The sequence below is a fragment of the Tasmannia lanceolata genome, unplaced genomic scaffold, assembly GCF_043159265.1.
Source record: "Tasmannia lanceolata isolate RefF3 unplaced genomic scaffold, GAP_Taslan_0.1 ptg000003l, whole genome shotgun sequence".
In the NCBI taxonomy this organism is placed as follows: Eukaryota; Viridiplantae; Streptophyta; class Magnoliopsida; order Canellales; family Winteraceae; genus Tasmannia; species Tasmannia lanceolata.
The window spans coordinates 19124465-19146138 of NW_027518680.1; the positions used below are offsets into that span (position 1 = coordinate 19124465).

Consider the following 21674-nt stretch of genomic DNA (forward strand, 5'->3'; position numbering starts at 1 on the left):
ACTATTTTACAAAAATACCGTCTTATTTTTATTTCTTTAAGAGTCAGTTTGGATACGCGGATTTTAGAATCTGGGATTTCTTCAAAATTGTAGCTAAGAGACAAAAGAAGAAGCAGACCAGTCGTCATTTTTGACTCGTTTTTTCTTGCTCGCCCTTCTTTCCGACAGCAAGAGAGTAGCAGATCCTCCCATATTTCCAGGTTTTAGAAATCTCATGATGCAAGAGAGATTTTTAAACCTGAATTTCTCACTTAAAATCCAAGACACACTATCCTACACTGTTTTCAAACTAAAAACCTGAATTCTAAAATCCGTGTATGCAAACGTCCCTAAGTATTATTTCTTGTATTTTAGTAAAAATAATCCATATACATTTTTTTCTGAACCGTTAGTATTTTCAGTACTTGGAATTCATCTCTCAAATTCCCTAGGACCCTGAGGACATACTAATGGTGAAGTGAACATTCTAACTTCTCAAATTTATAACGGGGAAATGAGTGGTTCACTGCTTGAGGACAAATTCACCCTCTTTAACGCTTTTCTTTGCCTATAAAATTTAAAGGATAACGTTAAAGGGGGGATTTTATCCTTCAGAGGGGGGAATATCACTTCCCTTGTAACGGTGTACAATGTCAGTGGGACCTACTAGGACTGTACCATTTGAAATGGATCATGACCAAGAGACAAGAAGCAGATCCAAAGACACTCTGAATCCAATCGGACTAATAAGAGATTTGAAATGGATCGTGACCAAGAGACAAGAAGCCAGATCCAAAGAAGACACTCTGAATCCAATCAGACCCTGATAAGAGATTTGAATGGATAGCGACTAAGACATAGGTGGATCTGATCCGACGGAGATCGATTGACACTCCTAGTCACCACGATCCCCAGATAGCTCCAAGCAAGGTTTTAAATTTCAGTTTCAGACAGCGTTTTAATCCTCACTGAAACAAAAATTTCGGCCGAAATTCCAAAATTTCAGGTGAAATCCACAAAACCAAATAAAATAATATTTTATTTCATAGAAAATTTCGGCCGAAATGACCGTAATATGTTAACAGATTCGAAAATTTCGTCCATCCGCTTATCCGAGCAACTTTAATATGTTAATGCAATCCTTCTCTAGTGATTTTTGGAACCCAGAAAAAGGAAAAAACAAGAGGGGTTTGTACAAATCACAACTCTAACTGCAATGAAGAGCAATACTAAAGAAATTTCAGATTCAAACAACCATAAACTCCTTATTTATCAGTGCTACTAGGAAGACACTTCCTTGTCAGATACGTCCCTAAAAGCCTCCCTTTTCTGCCATATTTTCAACTACATAATTTGTAATGAAAAAATCACCCTTCATTAAAATCGAAAGTATAACCCCTCAATACACTTGGTAATGTTATGTGGGCTGTTAGGGACAATTGTGACACAGGCGTGTCTCCGTGTCGTTTCCATATTTATTAAAAAGCTCTAGTAACAATTGATTAAAATCTCTCAAATATACATGGGCATATAGTCAGAACTCATGACTGATGACCAAATGATCAGATCCTATTCACCGAAAATCTCTGCCATCACACTATCTGAACTGTTCAAACAATGAAGGAATGAAATATGTAGGGGGCACACCTTCAAATATCGCGGAATTTTTTCCTCGCTATTTCCTGAATATTCAACAAAGTACATGAAAGTCAGCATAACACCATAAACCAAAACCAAGTGAGGTCTACTAGATGGACAGCCCAGATTGATCTATGATTTGGGCACACATGCAATAAAGGTATGTTCATACATAATGGTATAATTCCTTCCTCAGTTGTTGATCTAAACAGTCACAAATATTTGTCTAGGAAATTTCTCGGGAAGGATATTTTAATTTTTTTTTGTTAATTTTGGGGTTATATAGAAAAATAAAATATTGAAAATATATAAAGTATAAAAATTTATGAACAAAATTAAAATAAATAATATCATGAATTTATCGTGATGTTTTTGGGACATTTTTGCGGTAGAAAAAATAAAATACGAAGACCTCTCCTCTCGATGATTTCTCAATATCTTATAAAAATTCAAGAGTATGTCCTCTTATCGAAAAATCATAAAAATATCACAATATTTTTTAAAAAATCCCAGAGATATTTGTGACAAAGGATCTAAAAGGTGGTAAGAAGGCATAGTTGTTACCCATATCCCCATAAAATAGGGGACAGACAGCTGCCCTCTCATTACCCTCATATCAAAATCTGATGGTAATGAGAACCTCCTACACTGGACTTTCTGTGCAGGGTTTGACATCAGATCTATTGATATCCAATAAAATGAGAAGAGAAACAAAATTACAACTGAAATTCTAAATGATAACACATTGATCAAAGGAAGACAATTAGACTATTAAGAAAATTCAAAGAAAGCGATTTATCAGATAAAAAAGAACAACTAATACCCCTCTATTCAGTTGGTAGAAGAGCAATCTCGATTTCCTGGAGTGACTTCCCTTTGGTTTCGACCACATTCCTCTTCACAAAAGCTGCTCCGATCAAGCAAAAAGAAGCAAAGAGCGAGTACAATAATTGCGGACCAAGTTGCTCCAGCAAGCGCAGGAACAACAAGCCAACGAAGAAATTCACCACCTGAAAGTCACTAGTAAATTACAACAGTTCGAAAGAAATGGCGAACATAGATGAACAGTGGCATTTTTCATTTAGTAACAAAATATACATAACCAACAATGGGAGAAAGATTACAAACGACTATTTTATAAGTCCCGTAAAGAAAATGTAAGATGCACACCCTGGTTAGCAGAATACCAACGGCCGATCAGGTTAGCTTCATGGGATGCAATGGAATCAAACAAAAATGCCTCTAACTAATGACTGAAGCAATATCCAAAATCTTTTAAATCAATTTGGAACTTGACTTGGCCGAGTTCACTTTGTTTGGCTGGGCTTCAACTTTCAAGTACTGGGCTTCAACTTCAGTTTCATCAAGAAATAACTCAGTTGATTTTGATGTGGATTGTTTACTCAAGCTTACTAATGATATAAATATGGTGAAACCACAAGCATACCATGACAAATATAAAAATTCCATTCACAGTTTAGCATTTTCACAGGGCTGTCGGCTATATAGACACTACAAAAACTTGTTTAATGGAGCTTGGTAAATGCCCACATGATGGACTCTGAATACTTCGTTCAAACTCCAATCTTATAAATTCCGGCATCGACTCAGCCAATTTATTTATAAAATAAGAAAGTTTGTCATTAATCAACAGAATTTCACTCTGAAAATGGAAGTCCACATTCAGATTCAACTCCAGGTTTATGACCTTGGCATATAGGCTCATGTTTCAGAACCATATGTTGTGTTCAACTCCCCAAATTCCACACTGAAAATATATATAGAGCTTGTCCCTATTCACTAATCCTTTAAGAAAAAATAGAAGTGGGCAGAAGAATATTACCCAATGCACAGACATACAGATCGCCATTGCCTTTGCTCGAATTCGGCTGGGGAAAATTTCTGGTAGTAGTAGGCCAGGAACTGGACCAGCTCCCAATGCAAAGGTGAAGACAAACCTGCATAGGAAGTTTATATTTAGCAATCCAACAATAGGTACTCGCAAAAGGAGAAGATTCAAAAGAAATTTCCTCACATAATCTTGGCAGGAGTACAATTTTCTAATAATAGACCCGTTCTTCCCTTGTCCTACGCCCTACCCTGATCTAATCTTCCTCCTCTTCCACATTATAAACCTAGGTCTTATTTCCAGCTCCACCCACTGCCACGACTTTATTGTTTCATATTTTATCATTTACCTTCATTTATAAGGTGGGGGTGGCACCAATTGAGGAGAAGAGAGACACCGGTTAAGATGGTTTGGACATATCCAACGTAGGCCTTTGGATGCTCTGGTGAGAAGAGGCGACTCGTGCCAAATTGATGGAGTAAAAAGAGATAGGGGCAGACCGAAAACAACTTGAGTAGAAACAGTGAGGAAAGACTTGATAGCTAGGAACATAACAAAGAACATGACCTTGGATAGGATAGAATGGAAGAAAATGATCCACATAGAAGAACCCAACTAGAGCCGGGTAGATTGCTTCCTTCTTCATGAAATTTTTCTAAAGGATTCATTTAGCCGACCCCAACTGACAAAAGCTTTGTTGAGTTGAGTTGAGTACCTTCATTTATAAGGAATTTCATTAACTCAACCTGGTTGCTTTTTTTTAAGTAGCTGGCTGAATCAAACTCAGGAAATCCAACGACCGATTTCCCGGTAAAATTCTATGTTTCTAGCCACTGATTCACGGCATGTCATAACAAATTTAGTTATGGTTTTTTTACTAAATTCCAATGTCCAATAAAAATCTATTCAATACACTTCAAGTGAATTACAATTTATCAGTATCCAAGTAACAAAGATACTCCAAAAATCATAGTATCTAAGTATCAAGGATGCCATGTTTGATTTTAAGACTAAAAATGACAGGACCAAAACAAATTTTGAAAATTGACAGTTCCATTACAATTAAAATGAGTTTTTTTTTTTTTTTTGAAAGATGACATATTTTCATTGATACTATAATAATTACATTGGGGACCAGGAGTCCCACCTGGCATTACATAGTATCAACTAAAACTGGTCAGGGCATACCCTGAGCCAGAAAGACCAAGTATAAACAACAAAAACTGGGCCATTTCTTTCTGAACCATGTCATATGCAAGTCTTACACTCCAATCAATTCAAAAAGAAGCTTTCTCCGACCGTGCCCGGCAAATTGCCCTGCATTACGATCATTTCAACCTACATCCATCATCTTCCTCCAAAGACATCCACTACATTCCTTTACTAATAGCAGCGTAGAGGAGCATCCAGGCAACATTGCCTCGACAAGCGAAAGACCATGGTCTCTCAAGCTATTGAGAATCTAATACTTTCCTCGGCGCACCTAGAATCTGATGTTATATGGGACAATTACTTACTCCTACCATCTCTCCAATCCACCATTCTAAAGTATTCCCTTAACACCAACCAACAGAACTGAGGCCAACTTCCTAGGTTCCACAAACTAACTAACAAAACACCCAACTTCCCCTTCGAACATCCCATTTTCCATCCTGCCTCTATTAATAATTAAAAACAGCAAACATAACCATATCTAGGAGGACTCCACTAATATGTCGCAGGGTTAAAACCAAGAAATATTTCTTGTTTTCTCGATGTTTCCTAACATTTTCAATAAAACCTTCTCGTAGAAGTATTTTAATAATGTTTTCGGTTATATTAGTAGATGCTATTCGAACTGTTCGCTTTTTATCCATGTCAGCATTTCTTATAGAAGTTATTATATCAGCAATAGTGTCCTTAGACGAACTATAATTATTAGGGCTTCCCCATTTTGATATAATCAACATGTTCTGTTTTTTTTTCTTGATTTTCATTTTCACTTTCATTTTTTTAGGTATCATACCAAATCCCATCAATTGAATCACTTTTTCGAGAAATACGAGACATCTAAGTCGTAAAAGTAAAGAGATCTATTCATTGATAAGAAAAAGAAAAAACGTGAACGGTGATTGGATTGATGAGAAAATAGAATCCTGGGTCACGAACAGTGATTCAATTGATTATGAAGAAAGAGAATTCTTGGTTCAGTTCTCCACCTTAACGACAGAAAAAAGGAATTGTGCATGTCCCTGTTGTGTAGTCTTTCACTTGGGCTGAGCCTACTATGGTGGGGGCTGCCTCCCGAACCTTTGGTGCTCGTAAGCACCAGCATTCGATTTGGGAATATGTGATGAGTCCTCACAAAGGGTACTAGAGTTTATGTTTGTGTCCGAAAAGAGAGGATGACGATCCATCTTGATCTGACAATGCTCCACAACTAATGACCTCAGGCTACCCAGGTACTTAGGAAGTTAGTAAACAAAGACTCACTAATGCGATTCAAATAACTGACCACTTAAGCTAAGGTCCCTTAAAGTCGTATTCCGGATTCCATTTCAACCTCCTTGGCTCTTTCTTTTTTCTCCCTCGCAACTCTGGCTTCCATGTCTAGAAACATTTCTTTAGTCTTTTCTAGGTCCTCTTGGTATGAGATACCAAATACATCTCCTATTGCTTTGAAATCATTAAAGCCCTCCGGCTCTCGATGTCCAGAATCCTTTGAGATAGGCGATATCAATACACCCTTTCCTTTAGAGATCCCACTAGACTCATTAGGCTTCCCAATTCGCTGACCATCTTCCGCATCTAAATTGCCTTGTACAACACCAGCATCAGCAACCATGCTCTCACGCCTATTTTTCAAACTTAAAATCGCCAATTGTTTCTCCTCTTCCCACAACCGCCTTCGGGTGCGCCTTTCCTTTTCTAATATCTTACTAAAAATAGGAAGATTAAGGAGAGGCGTATGAAGCTCTTCCTCACTATTCATTTTGGACGGGTTAGGAGACGTACCCGAGCTACGACTAGATTCTTCACGTTCTTTTACCCATTGTTTTTTAAGAGGACTTAATGATACCTCACAAGGGGTAGGCGATTCCTTTCTTGCCAATTTTTCGTTATAGCTGAGGTTTTGCAGAAGGTCTAGGTCCCCATCTTCCAAGATAAAGTCACCATTGGTCCCATTGATTACACCCCGAGGCCGATCCTTACCAGCCATGCTTGGGCTGCGCGAATTATCAAAAGCTCGTAGGAGCTGCATAGGTTCGGGATTAAGTTTTTTCTTCATGAATGCCTTTTTCGGTACATACACTTAATCTTTCTGTTCAATACAGAGAGGCCACCTCGGGTGGCTAAGAGGCAAGCATCCTGCTCGAGACCTCTACTTGATTTACCTTGTACGAATACGCTTCTCAACGTAACTTTTGCTTTCCTTAAGGAACCTATTTTTCATTTTTAAAGACTTTAGCTCCTTAGCCGACCTTAACAAAAAAGAGTCTGCATATCTTTTCTACCTGCCTTTCCTTTCATGCCACGTGGGGTGAAAATTAATGACTTTGGCGCGATCCTTCCATCAGGCTGACACTCAGATCCCCTCACCATAGCCTCCCTACTATCTGAAGGGACCACCGCCGGTGGGCCTTTATCGAGGGACAGCTGGCCGGAGCCGTCAAAAAGAGCCAAATTGTCTTTACTGCTAGATTCCTCCACCACCGACAATGCCAAGGTATTAATACTATCCTCGGATGACACCTTAACTTCCACCGAATAAATGGTAAAATCTACCCTTAAATTGATGGATGAAGGGATCGATTTTCAGAAAGGAGAAATGACCAGGGCCGAAGCAAAGGCCATACAATGGTTATGATTGCCAAAAGGCTGGGTCTCGAGGACTTGACCCAGATGAAGACCAAGGATCTCCATCGTAGCTCAAGACCACGCATGAAGGGGGAAATCATAGACCATCAGGCACCCGTATTATATGCCGGGAACCAGGGTTGAAGAGAAGAGAGATATCCCCAAGAGCATCACCTCCATGCCTAAGGATAGACGTGGCCTGGACCTCGGATTCGAAATGAAATAGGGTATCCACAGGGTTAATAGAGAAGGGCTTCTGCAATTCCGGAAGACCCCAGAACTTTTTGGCCCAATCCCATACATCTTCTAAGAGCCAGGAGCTAGATTTCAGACTCCCAATGAGGTAGCTCTTAAGACTGCTTTTTCTTTCCTCCACCACAGAAGCTGGGATGTCCAAAACCTGCACATCGTCATGGATGACGACCGGGGTATTTTTGGGCCTCCACACTAATCTGGGATCTCTCTGTTTTTAGATTCCGAGCATTTTCTTCATATGATACGTGATCCAAAGTTTTTGTAGTTAAATTTTAAGCACATCCAGTCACTACCAATTGGAGTCGGCCTGCGATTGGACTCCACCGCTCTACGCCCAGGAGCCTTCCTAGCCCCAAAGTTTAACCTCCTCCCTCTGGTATCCCAATCTTCAATGCTTCCTAGCGAGCCCGCATGCGATCTGGGAGGTGGCCATTGGGGCCTCTTGGCCGTGCGAAAACAAGGACCTACGGCAGCATGGATTAAAAACCCCAAGAGATTCAAAAACTTCCAAAACAGAGTAACCGCCATCTAAACATGCAATAAAAGGGCCTGATAACCGCTCAAGATTAAATCCACAAACACAGAAGAAATCCGACGATAGCTTAGACTTAAGAGCTACCAGAAGAATATTCAGGCGGCTTCTAAAAACATTCCTTATAGTCATCTTTGAATCCACTATTCCTTTACGGAACTTCTTCCTCACCTATCCTCATCTCTCCCCGTAGATCCACAATCCTTTTCCATAGCAATTGAATTTCATCATTCAACACAATTAAAATGAGTTTAAATAACTCAAAAATTCCATCCAGAATATAAAAATACCCGGAATAAGGAGATGCTTTATTCTGATATGAAATTCTTCCAAATCTTTCCCATCTGTTCAGAAGACACATTTATCTGTATTTGCTATTAAGTTTAAAATAGGAAGCTTTCATTACCATAAGCAAATAATTGTGAATCCAATTTATTAATTCTACCTCCTATTTTGTTATGAAGAGAATGAATCATTTTATTGAAGGATCAGACAAAGATCAGTCTGGATCTCCTGCAGGAATGGTTTGGAAGATCCGAAGTTCGAGGCCTCCAAGCAAAACAAAGGAACCCAAGTGAATTACAATCAGAAAAAAATCAGTCCGGAAGTCCATAATAACTCCAAATTTTAGACAATCAGAGAGTTATCCAATGCCTAGTTCCAGTCGACTTGGAAATCTGTAACTTTTCCAGCTGAGTCTATTTTAATGAACACTGAGAAGGATACCCATGAACTCCGTAGAAGCTAAACATGGAAGCAAAGGGGGTCAAATTTCATTTGGTTTTGTAAGATATCGTCCATTTGAGAAGTTTGAAGGGTGCTTTAGTTATTCCGTAAAACAACAAGATAGATTTGCCAAATGTAAGAGTTTCCATTTTGATTAAACAATTAGATACTCATGTCTAATTTTAAATAATTCAGCTTAGATTTCAATCCATCTTCAAGATCATCAAATCTCCAGGTCAAGGTAATCATTACTCACAGTAACATCCCAAGAACAGATAAATACACAGCTCTGGAATCCGGCACGAAAAAGCTTGCTGCAGTGACCTGGACACCCAATGCCGCTGCCTGAACCCATCAAGAAATAAAAGCAAGATAAAAAATTCAGAGGTTGAAATAGTTGGCTAGAAGATCAAATCATCTAATCTTTGAAAAATAATTCTTCAATAAAAAATTTCGTATAATAATTTACCATTCCCAGAAAGCTCCCCAAAAGTAGTGCTTTCCTTCCTAGTTTATCCATCAAAAGCATCGCAATAATTGAACCTGAAGATACCATACACATCAACAACAAAAAAAGATGTTCCTTTATTCCATTGGGGTGTTAACTCAGTTGAATGCTAGAAAAACTCATTAGATAGACTTAACACAATGAGGACTCGAATCAAGCAAAGTAATTAGTTGGTTTTGTATAAAGCTCAATCAAGTACTTGAAAGCTCAAGTGAACTCTCGAAGAACTTGGTTGGGTGTTCAAAGAATTTGATACTTGATCAAGCACTCAATAGTTCAGCAAGTTTCAAATCAACTTGGACTCATGCCCCCATTGAGTATGAGTCCAGCTTCAAAATTCAAACCTTGATCCTAACCTATGCAAATAAAAAAAAAGGGCGGCCCAGTGCACGAGCTCCCGCCATTGTGGGGTCTGAGGAGGGCTAGATGTACGCAGCCTTACCACTGCTTTGCAGAGAGGCTGTTTCCGTGACTTGAACCCGTGACCACCAGGTCATAATGGAGCAACCTTACCGTTGTGCCAAGGCTAACCTATGCAAATAATAATGAAACAAAAAACTAGTTATCCATACCTGTTAAATTTGAAAATCCTACACAAATGTTTGCCACATCTGACGGTACCCCTGCGCTTTTAAAGACGGCCGAAGAGAAATAAAACACAGCATTTATACCAGATAATTGCTGTAAAGCAAATAGTGCAGATCCAATAAAAACAACTGCAAAATGGAACAGTGAATTAGAAAAGAATGGCATTTCAGAGGAAAATTATGCACTTTAAAGTATTAAAAATAATATACACATCAAGCACTTCCATCAATACCTCTGAAGTGGTGACCATGGAGCAGATCTGAAAACCTTACGGTTTCTGTGTCATCCCCCCTGTCTGTCCGCGACAGTTCTGCCAAGGCAGATTTGACATGTGATCCTCCCAAGAGCCTTTCAAATTCAGCTTCAGCTTCACCACATCTTCCTCTCTGTACCATGCCAAAAAGCAATCGTGAATGGTTCATTATTTTTAAGAAAATAAATACTAGTCAACAGCATGTGTTTGTAGACATGAACATGAAAGCTCAAAACATGAAAGGGCCACATTTGTGTAGTTTTTTATTTTTCTTTAAGGCCTGTAAAAAAACAGATAATGATACAATGGAATTTAGACTAAAAGTATAAAGAAACTACGATTTTCATCAACAAAAAATACATCAATGTATTTTGGCTAGAGGAATGATCCAGTAAGCACTACCTGGGTAGGTCTATCCATAAGAAAGAGGAAGCATTCCCTACTCATACGTCAGAGTAGTTTTTTTTCATTTTATTATGTTCTCAATATCAATGAGCGAAATGAAAAATATGGCGTATAGGTAACGATTTTGTTAATTATCTATTTTTAATAAGCAAATAAATGAAGCCCAACATATGTTAGGAGAGAGAGCTAGAAGCCTACCACCCTAACCGCTGGGAAGATCTAACTGTGATAGCAATCTCGTAGTTGCATTAAAAAGACTCAGATCTCAAGATTTCTCTGCCTATTGGACTCAATTTGGCTTCTTATACGCATGGGTCATGACACTTGGATAAAAGAAGGGGTAATAGATCTTGGATAAAATAAGGGGAAGCTAATTTCAAGAAGAATCTGTCCACACTCACCAAATGCTGATTGCATTTCAGTTTCTATGCTCAACCAGCAACAGATAGGAGTCACAAGAAGGAAAAGACAGCAACCCATTTCGATGTGCCTTGCCCTATAAATCATCGAAAAATTGTTATGCCACGATGGTTGGCAACAATAAAGAGTAGCACATCGTACAACATCAGAAAATTGCTATTCCAGGATGGTTGGCAACAATAAAGAGTCGCATACCATACAGTATAGTAGAAGACTTTGCCAGCACTGCTGGCAAGACCAAGTTTGCATTAATCCACCAATAGAAGTCGGACTACAAACACCCACCCAAGGGGCCCCAATGTTCCCTACAAGCACATGATATTGAAACAAAAAGTTGGTGTTCCAATATATATTTTTAAAGCCTCAATAGTAAAGAGGATCCTGTATTTCAGAAATCAGGTACACAAGGGCTATTTCCATGTCAAAGCATGTTGTGATCTTGGAACACTATCTTGGATGGTCGGTCAACAATATAGACTTTGATACTAATATTTCATTGATTTATGCCTCGATGAGCCTCAGTAACTCATGCCTGAATGACCATGGTCTAGCTAGAAAGGTATGTCCACTTCGCAGATGTTGTGAGAACTCAGAGAATTAATTGTACATTGTCCACTTTGCAGATGGGAGAACTCAAATTTATTGTAGATAAACCTTTGAAATATCACTTCAGCTCAATGGAAGATGAATAAAAAAGTGGAATTCTTATGGAAAAGAGTCTTAGTTCTGCTATAAACAGAATGTTGAGGATGAGTCACCATCAGCAAATCCCAATGACTCTGGTTGACAAGACGATGAAGTGCTAATGTTCAAGAATTATCTGACTCCACATCAAATGCAGATTGCATTTCCTATTTTATCCTCAATCAGTGACAGATAAAAGTTATAAAAAGGGCGGCCCAGTGCACGAGGCTCCCGCCATTGCAGGGTCTAGGGAGGGCTAGATGTACGCAGCCTTACCTCTGCTTTGCAGAGAGGCTGTTTCCGTGACTCGAACCCGTGACCACCAGGTCAAAATGGAGAAACCTTACAGTTGCACCAAGGCTCGCCCTCAGTAAAAGATAAAAGTTATACTACAGAAAATTCAGCAACCCATTTCGAAGTGCCTTGCCCTAAAAATCATCAGAAAATTGCTATGCCATGATCGTTGGCAACAATAAAGTAGCATATCGTACAGTATCGTAGAGGACTTTGCTAGCACTGCAAAGAGCAAGTTTACATCAATCCTCCAATAGAATTCCAACTCCAAACACCCTACTCAAGGGCCTCAGTGTTCCCAACAAGCACATCATTTTGAAATATTGTTTCAGAAATACACATGGCCTATTTCCATTTCAAGGCAAATAGTGATATTGGAATACTGTCTTGGATGGTCAGTAACCTTTATATAGACTTTGATACTTATATTTCATTGATTTATGCATCGATGTGCTTCACCAACTCATGCCTGAATGACCATGGTCCAGCTAGAAAGGTATATCCACTTTGCAGATGATGTAATAACTCAGAGAATCATTGTAGACACCCTAGAATTATAACTGCGGCTCAATGGAAAATGGATGAAAATGTGGAATTCTTACGGAAAATAGTTTTATTTCTGCTAGAAACAGAATGTTGAGGATATGGGTAATCGAATGGTGGGAGTCGGGTTTATGGTTTAGGGTTTAGGTGCCAATTTTGCTCCATGTCATTTCGTTTTTTCATGGATTAGAATGATTCGGTGTTCTGCCCATTTCCATGTTCTGTGAGATCCTGCATAAAAAGTTGGTAAGAAATCCTCGTCTTCAACCTCTGTTCAGGGTTTTTAGAAACTTGGGAAGGCATAGATGCGTGCAAATGAGGTGTTTTGATGTGTTCTAACCTAAGTTATAAATGCCGTTTCGTTCGTCGTTCGTTTTGGCGACCGGAACGGAACGTTTCGGTGTTCCGTCCGTTTCGTTCAACGTTCCGTTTGAAACTTTTTCGTTCCGCTACGACGAGGGAAATATTATTTTAAATAGTTATTGTGAAGAGTATGTAAGGTTAGTTTAGGTATTCCTTATAGGAGTGAGGGTATTATAGTCTTTGTACTCATGTTGCCCTAGATGAGCCTATATATACATCATTTACATGAGGAGCTCCCTAGTGGAGACTCTCCATCATCTCTTCTCCTCTTCTTCTTCCTCTCATCTAACCCTAACTCCATTTCTAACATGATATCAAAGCCACTGGGCTGATCCTTCAAGAAGGAAAGAAGAAGAGTCTATCCCGCTCCACGCCATTATCTCTTTCTCGCATAACTCTCTCGTATCCCGTTTTCTTCTCTTTATCTCCCTATAGTTTCTCCACAAATCTTCCCTAAGATCTCTCTCCCCTACTGTCTCTCTTGTAGTTCTCTGTTTTTGTTTCAAACCCCTAAAATCGCTCTCGATATTTTCTGTGTTGTCGTTTCTCTCTCGGCAAACCCATTTTCCTCGTCCATACTTACTCTCTTTTTCTCTCGTTTGAGTTGCCGTATGGAGAGTTGTCTTCTTGTCCTTTATCCTCATCTTTGTTTTTCTCCATCTGTTTGTTGTGTTTCATGTCTTTTCTCTTTCTCTCCAAGGTGCCCACCAAGTGTTTAATAAAATGTCTCAAAGGGGTTTTGCGTCATGAAAGTCTTCTTTTCGTTTCAAGTTGAAGGCCTTCGGCCCCAACTTGAGGGGGAATGTTGTCTTGTATTGTTTCCTGTGGTTCTCTTATTTTATTTTTTTATGTCATTTCTTTCTTTACATCTCTTTCTTTACATTGTCTTCTATGTGTTGTTTTGTATGTCTTTTATGTAGTTCTTCAAGGTGCACACCAAGTGTTTGCTCCAATGTCTAAGAGAGGTGTAGTGCCTTGTTTCTCTTCGTTTCTTTGTCTTCTTCAATGCGCACACCAAGTGTTTGATAAAATGTCCGACTAAGGTGTGGTGCCTTGTTTGTCTTCATTTTTTTTCCGTTGCAAGACCTTCAACTTGAGGGGCAGTGTTCTCATGTTGTTCTCATGTAGTTCTTTGTGTCTTTTCTTGGTGGAGTGTTGTTATGTTGTTGTCTTCTTGAGGGAGTGTTGCTATGTTGTCTTTTCTTGAGAGTGTTATCGTCTTCTATTTATGTTATTCGTTCATCCCCTTGGTGATTATTATGGTCTTTCTTGTTTTCATGTCTTGTTTTCATGTCTCTTCATGTTGATCGGCTTTATGCCTCATCTCTCCGTTTGTCTTGATATTGTCCTCCTTGTCTTGTCATCTCCAGGCTCATGTAGTTTCACTCGAGGGGGGGAGTATTGTTGTGATCCCTAGTCAGTTTTTGTCTTCACGGCTTTATGCATTATCCCCTCTTTTCCAGGCGATGGCTTCCATATCCATCGCTGGTCAGCTCTCTTACAGGGGACGGTCTTTTCCTATCGACCTCTCTTTTCCGGGCAATGGTGTCCTATCGTTGGTCGGCTCCTTTTCAGGCGACAATGTTCATGTCGTCGACCTTATCTCCAGACGATGGTTTCCCCATCGTTGGTTGGTTATCTTTCTGAAGAAAGGTTATTCCTTCCGGCAAGATCGCTATGCGCAGCGGAATAAAAAAACACATAGAACTTCAAATTTTTCTTTTGATCTTGCAATTGCCTAAGATCCTAGAGTCTAAATTAGTTAATTATGTTAATCAAACATAAAGAAATACCCATTTGAAGAAGAAATCAAGGAACCACGCTGCTTGATCTACTCCTTGAACCGTTGCGATCGTTATAAACGCCACGGACCCGCAAGTTAAACCGATGAATTCTTTTTCTTTGCTCGGACTATTGTGGATGTGAATAACTCTTATTAACCTCTTTAAGGTTTGATCTAATTAGTATTTCTGCTATAGAGAATAGAGAAATTGATTGGAATCCTTTCTCTTTGAAACTATTTCAATTGGAAGAGGGAGAGAGAGAGAGAGAGAGAGATGGAAAACGATTTTTCCAAAGGGGGAAGCAAGGGGGAACGAATTTTGGAGTATTCCTACCTCTAAATTTCGTTCAGCCATCTCTCTTTTATATAAAATACAATTTTAGTTTGATAAATCATCGTTTCTCTCTCCCAATTCCAATCCAGTTGAGAAACAAACTTGAATTGAGACTCCTCAAGTGAATGGGACTCTCTCAAACCTCCAAGGCTGTGTGGGGACACTCAAGATACATGGGAGAACATGTATGGATGCCTCTCAATAGCCCTTGTGGCCTTATCTCATAAGAGTTGGTGTTGGAAACAAATTGCTAACTTTGTAGATCCTACAATTTAGCAATTCTTATCCAACAAGGAGTTTTAGTGCAATTCAAAGTCCTTGAGCAATTGGGAATCTTTTCCCCAGCTCTCCAACTGATTTAGGAGTGTTGTGGGCCCCACAAACCTTATCCAAATGTGTAGTCCTATCCCAATTCCCAATTCTGTTCCAATTCTGCAACTTTTGCAAAACCGGTTTGGGAATAACTATCCTCATTTCGATTACACATTATTATGCTTATTATTAATCAAATTAATAATACATATTAATATATAATAATTAAATAATTAATTAACAATTTAATTAATTAATAACTCACATCCAATGGGAGTTATTTCAGCTCTAATTTGTCTCCGAAAAATTCTCTGTCTCTTGTTACTTACTTAACAAAGACATGTATATATACATATATCAACATATGTATATATACTTAATTAATATCCACATTAATCCAACGGATCATATCCGTCTGTGCAATTACATAAAATGTAGAACCCTGATCCATTTGGATGTTACCGGGTCATTCGAGTTATGAGTGGGAACGTCGCAGGGATCCGACGGTTGATCCTGCAGAACCCTATGGTGGGCCCCACTGCGATCGCGCTCTGTAGTTAAACTACACTCGCATTAGGTCAGTGGCCTCCATCGAGACGTAACCCTGAAGATGACTGTCAGATCATCTTACCCCTAATCACATCATGTATGTGCAAGTTCTTTCTTCGTATCCACATCTACTGAATTGAGTCATACGGGAGGTGGACACCATTTACCCCCTGGCCCACTCTTGGTATACCATTTTGGTTAAGCGGTGTTCGGCCTCCAAATGCATTTGTAAAATCCTTTGAAAACAATTCAATGTTTCATAAAACTTTCAGATAAACAGATAAACATTTTATCAAATCCACCTGGCCAGGCTATTTAATAGGCCTATCGCTCTGACAAAATTGTAGATGTCAATCCCTAAATTGTAAGGCGAAGAATCCCTTGTTGAGTATCACTATTGGTCTTGAGGGTTTGCTCTAGGATATAGCTCATCCAAATGTGACTCTAAAATAGAATCACTATAAGATAGACTAATACCTTAGAACGGGCCGACAGACTAATAAGACCCCTCATGTCTAAGGAGTTGTGAAGGGTCCTGTCTGGAAGAACAACTTTATACTTTCTTGTCCACAAGTTGTTCTTTATTTGATCAGTTCAGTTGCGCGATCCAATCGTCGCACCCACTCTTCTTGCTTAGGGTCCACTACCCAGATGACCGAGATAAGTCACCTTATGACACGTGCATGTAGGCAAGACTCGTGCTAGTTGTATACAGAAAGAGATGTCTAGTCTTTTTCCCAACTAGGAACTATTAAGGCTTGCATAGAACCGAGATGCCATATCTCCTTGCTCCCTTGGAACTGTGAATCCTTTGAGCATGGCATTTCTACAATGCTACCTAAGGACGAACATGTGTCAATAAACAAGCACATCACACACATTCATTAATATAATTACCCATTCATGTCATGAAATAAACCATTATTAATTAATAAATGTCATTCTACTGGCTTTTCAGGGCATATATTCTAACACTTTATCCTTTTCTTCTTATCCCCAGGCAACAGTTTCTCCGTCGACCTTGTCTCCGATGGTTTCCCCATTGGTGGTTATCTTCTCTTGGCGCTGTACTACTTCGCCGATGTTCGTGGTGCGCACCTTTGGTGTGCCTTTTGCTCAATGGATCACTACTATTTCCATGCCAAGGTGCTTCTGTTCGATCCTTCATGGTTTGCAGCTTTATTCGTCGGGCGCTCATTCAGGGGAGGCCCTGTTCTGTTCGCTCTCGCCGCAGTGCTGTTTCAAGGGGGAGCTGTTCCTTTTTTGTGGCCGATGATCTCGACGATTGTATTCTCATGGTGGTTGTTATCTTTTATTATGCTTCCATTATGTATTCACCACACCAACTTGATGAGTGTTATACCAAGCTGGATGTGTGTATGAGCTTATTGTACTTTTTTGCTATCTTTAGTTGTTTGTTGTAGTTTCTTTGTAGCAAGCAGGAGTTTCATAGTATATACACTCTAACTTGGGGGGGAGTGTTGAAGAGTATGTAAAGGAAGTTTAGGTATTACTTATAGGAGTGAGGGTATTATAGTCTTTGTACTCATGTTGCCCTAGATGGGCCTATATATACATCATTTACATGAGGAGCTCCCTAGTGGAGACTCTCCATCATCTCTACTCCTCTTCTTCTTCCTCTCATCTAACCCTAGCTCCATTTCTAGCAATTAAAAGTATGAAAAAGTATCCAAAAAACCAGAAATGGTTAGAAAAAATATAAGAAACAATTAAATGAATAAAATATGTAAAAGATCCAACATTTACTTAGGACTGTCAATCGGGATGGGCAAGCACGAAGCCCGCCCGTTCGGCCCGCTAAAAGCCCGCCCATAATTAAAATGAGAACAAGCCAAACCAAGCTTGGTCAAAAGTTGAAGCTCGAACTCTAATTTGGGCCGAGCTTGATCAAGGGTCGTCCAACCCGTTATAGGCCCGGGCCCGATAATATATTTACTATGTAAGTTTTCAAGATTTTTATGCCCTTAAAAATCAGTAGATATTAATTAAATAGGTTACTTAAACATTAATATCCTATAGGCTATAGTTCGACATTAAATAGGTTTTTTTTCTTTCTTTATTTTGCCCCTCTTCAGCCCACTCCATATGAACGGTTTGGATCATCATATCCTATAGGCTATAGTTCGACCTCAGATTTATTAAATGAATAAGACAAAATCTGGCAAAAAATCAATCGGTGTGGCTTTTCTCACATGCCAAAGCCAACAAGTCTAATGGCTTTCTATGAAATTGGCTTTTCTGTGCTTGGCTTAGCCTTTTCTCGTGCAGAAAATAAGAGGTGATGGGCAAGCCCGAACTCGGCCCGAAGCCCGTTGTGGAGTTTGGGCTGAGTTTGGGCAAGCAAATTTTCTAATTTAGTCAAGACCGAACTCGGCCCGAAGCCCGTTGTATAGACATGGGCTGAGCTTGAGCACCTCAGGCCTGCCCAAGCTCGGCCCGATTGACAGTCCTACATTTACTTAAAAGAAAATCTTAAGTGTGTTGACTAGTGCCTGACAAGATGAAAAATTTTTAGAGACCAAATTATGAGATTTTGTTTATCGGACTTTTGGGATTTAATAATGTTTGGACATTAATGAATTCATGAATTTTTAAAATTAGTAAAATACCCCATTGTTTGAAAGTTATGGAAGTTAAGATTTTGACCCGACCCCTTTTTTCGAATCTTGTACTAGAGAACTAGAAGTTGACATTTTATCCTTTTAGATTTGGGTCTTGAAACTATTTTTAATAGATCCAAATGGACATTTACTTGAGCGACTTTACATGTAAATTCTAAGAAGAAAGAGGAAGAAAAACAGAGTACCAAGAAGAGGAAGCAAGAAAAATGGGGAATTCCGGATGAAACATGGCATTCCGCCTATTTCGTCCGGAATTCCGGCCGGGATGACCGGAATGGACCGGAATCTAGACCAGAATGGACCGGAATCTAGATTCCGTTCCGAATTCCAGACCGGAACCGGAATTCCGGTCCATTCCGACCAAAACAGAACGGAATTTATAACTTAGGTTTGCGTGCTGCTCGCTGAGTGGCCTTTCTCCGCACTTCTATCGAGTGAAGCACCGAGCCTACGCTTCTCAGGAATGCACCCTTTAGGCTAGTTCCTAATTCAGTCAATTCAAACAAGCTAAGAGCACTGTTTTTACTATCAATAATTGGCCTTATTCATGGCTAGGTCGCTAAGTTACTGGTCCAAGGGTGAGTGGAAAAGGAAGAGCCTTACTTATTGAACGAACCGAACAACCTTACATTTTCGTTATTGACCGCGAGCAAGCGAGACGGATTTCCCTCACCGGCCCCTTCACTATAAGGGCAGACTAAAGCAAGGTCATTTGTGAACTCGACCATCAGGGAGGGGACAACTTACTAATGGGGCAGGAGCGAACGAACAATAACAACTAGTTATATGGGTTTAGAACTGTGATTGATGAGAAATTCAGCAAAGTTTCAATTAAGGTGGTTCTGGAAGAACCGAGGTCTGGAGTGTCCGGATCAGGAACGCTCTAAAGGAATATTTAGTCTCCAAAGGGCATCTCTTTTTTTGAGTAGCATTGCATTGTGCCTCAATGAACTCATGTGGACAATCCTCAGCCCGAGGACAATCTCTCAAATACACATAAAGACCTATTTTTCTTTTCATTGCAGATTCCTCTCAATCAAAAATCGATCTTGAACATCGTAGGACCTTATAGTCTAAATCGTAGCTTGCTTCTTTCATTCCCTTATCTTCTGAAGATCTACATGTAAATTCTAAGAAGAAAGAGGAAGAAAAAAGGAGTACCAAGAAGAGGAAGCAAGAAGAATTCCGGATGAAACATGGCATTCCGCATGTTTCGTCCAGAATTCCGGTCGGGATGACCAGAATGGACCGGAACGGAATATATAGTCGTTCCGTTCCAAATTCCAAACCGGAACAGGAATTCCGGTCCATTCCGGCCAAAACAGAACGGAGTTTATAACTTAGGTTCTAACACCCCCCAACCCCACCCCACCCCAAAACTGATTGGTAAGAATAAATGAAATCAAAATCCCCTTAACGGAATTAGAAAAAAGTAGTCATTTTAGAGAGAGGCGGAGGGGGGGGGGGGGGGGGAATGAGAAAAAAAATAGAAAAAAGCCATAATTGGTTTTTCCTAGATTTTTTGCTCAATCCGTTCAGAATATTTGGGAACTTCCAAAATTCTGGCTAGGAAGTTATATTAGTAGTACTGTTCTAGAATCCATTCCAAAACAGAATGTTTCAAAAATTTTGCTCGAAAAAAAGACAGAATTTTATAGTTCCCGAGAAGATATATTAGGGTTTTGCATGAGAAGGAAAGAGGGTTAGGGTTTCGAATGGTTTAGAAATGGGAATTTGGGATTATAGGATCTCAACAACTCTAGTAGGAGAGAAGGTCAGGTTCGTTGATGTGTGAAAGTCTCGACAACTCCAATAGCGGAGAAGGTCTTACCTTTGGTACACGACTTCAATAATGGAGAACGCGTGATAAAAGAAGAAAAGATTAGAGAACAAGAAAATATTAATGTTTTGCTTGAATCCTTGATCGAATTGTTCTTGAAAATGGAATATCACTTCTTGAATGCTTGATCTCCTAGCTCTTATACAATGTGAAGAATGTAAAAGTATAGAGGAAGCGGGACAGGAGTAGAAGATTTCCTAGGGAAGAGGAAGAGGAGAATCCACACAATCTAGAGGGCTGTAAATACATTCACTTAATGTATCCTACAGACTTGCATATAGAAGTACCCAAGTTACATAATTGCAAGTATTCCATTAATGAAGTGAAACACCACTAACCAGTGTATGTAGACAGGTGCATTATTTCTAACAATTAAGTCAGTAGTATCTATATGAGAGACGCACAACTCCAAGACTCTCTCTTCTATGATATTACATGCCAACAAAAGGACTGCAATAAAATACCTAAAGAATTGAAAGAGCACGGGCTCTCTTAACATTAAGATAAGCTCCCTATTCTTGTGTTTGTTCATGACTTGGCATATTATAGGTTTCCAAAGATGTGAATTTTTTTTTTTTAATGGTCAAGAAATTCATTAATAGGACCAGATGGTCAAAAACTACAAAGGAACCATGAAGATTTACAATCAAAGAATAAAAGGAAAAGCCTACAAGCAGTCAAGGAGGAATAAAATGAAAAGCTCTAGGGACTCCAGGTGAACTCCACTTTTTGCGGACTTATCCGCCACACCATTGGCTGATCTCCTAATATGACGAAAGATATGAAAATATTATGATCTTAACATAGGAATTTTGATCGTCTAAAAGGAATACAAGTAAGCTACTTATATGCAATGTTCGATGCAACGATTTTAGAGAGAGAGAGAGAGAGAGAGAGAGAGAGAGAGAGAGAGAGAGAGAGAGAGGAAGACAACACACATGAGATGGACTATATGAAGATAAGAATAAAATTATGAGGAAGTGAGTAACCTTGTAAAGCCAATGAGGACTTTCAGCACAGAACTCCATGCCGAGAGCAAGTACGGCAGCAGGAATGGCAGAAACCCAGAAGCAAATCCGCCACCTGTTAGCATGACGAGTTTACAAAGCATGTTTGGGGGGTTGCAGCCAACAATTAAAATAATGATACAATGTTAGTCTCCTATTCATTTCTTTCAAAAAAAAAAAGTTAGTATCCAATTCATGTTTCTTACCAACCCAAAATTCCCTTTGTCGGGATTCCAATAAACAGAGCTGCTATAAGTCCCAGACAGGTTGCAATCTGAATAAAACTCCCATAAGTACCCCTCACGAAAGAAGGTGAAATCTGCTTATTAACAC

At 39.3% G+C, this 21674-nt stretch overlaps 1 protein-coding gene across 1 annotated transcript in view; it reads right to left on the reverse strand.

The window, feature by feature from the left end:
• Positions 1-1331: 1331 nt before the first annotated feature.
• Positions 1332-21674, reverse strand: part of LOC143853406 (putative plastidic glucose transporter 2) — a 29533-nt gene continuing 9190 nt past the window's right edge. Inside the window, exons 7-15 of the mRNA XM_077363162.1 lie at positions 21548-21660; positions 21324-21417; positions 10145-10298; positions 9897-10040; positions 9286-9359; positions 9073-9161; positions 3461-3575; positions 2441-2627; positions 1332-1661 (exon numbers count right to left, since the gene is read on the reverse strand). Of these exons, the coding sequence (XP_077219277.1) occupies positions 2445-2627; positions 3461-3575; positions 9073-9161; positions 9286-9359; positions 9897-10040; positions 10145-10298; positions 21324-21417; positions 21548-21660 (966 nt within the window). The 3' untranslated portion in view covers positions 1332-1661; positions 2441-2444. The remainder of the gene's footprint in view (positions 1662-2440; positions 2628-3460; positions 3576-9072; positions 9162-9285; positions 9360-9896; positions 10041-10144; positions 10299-21323; positions 21418-21547; positions 21661-21674) is intronic.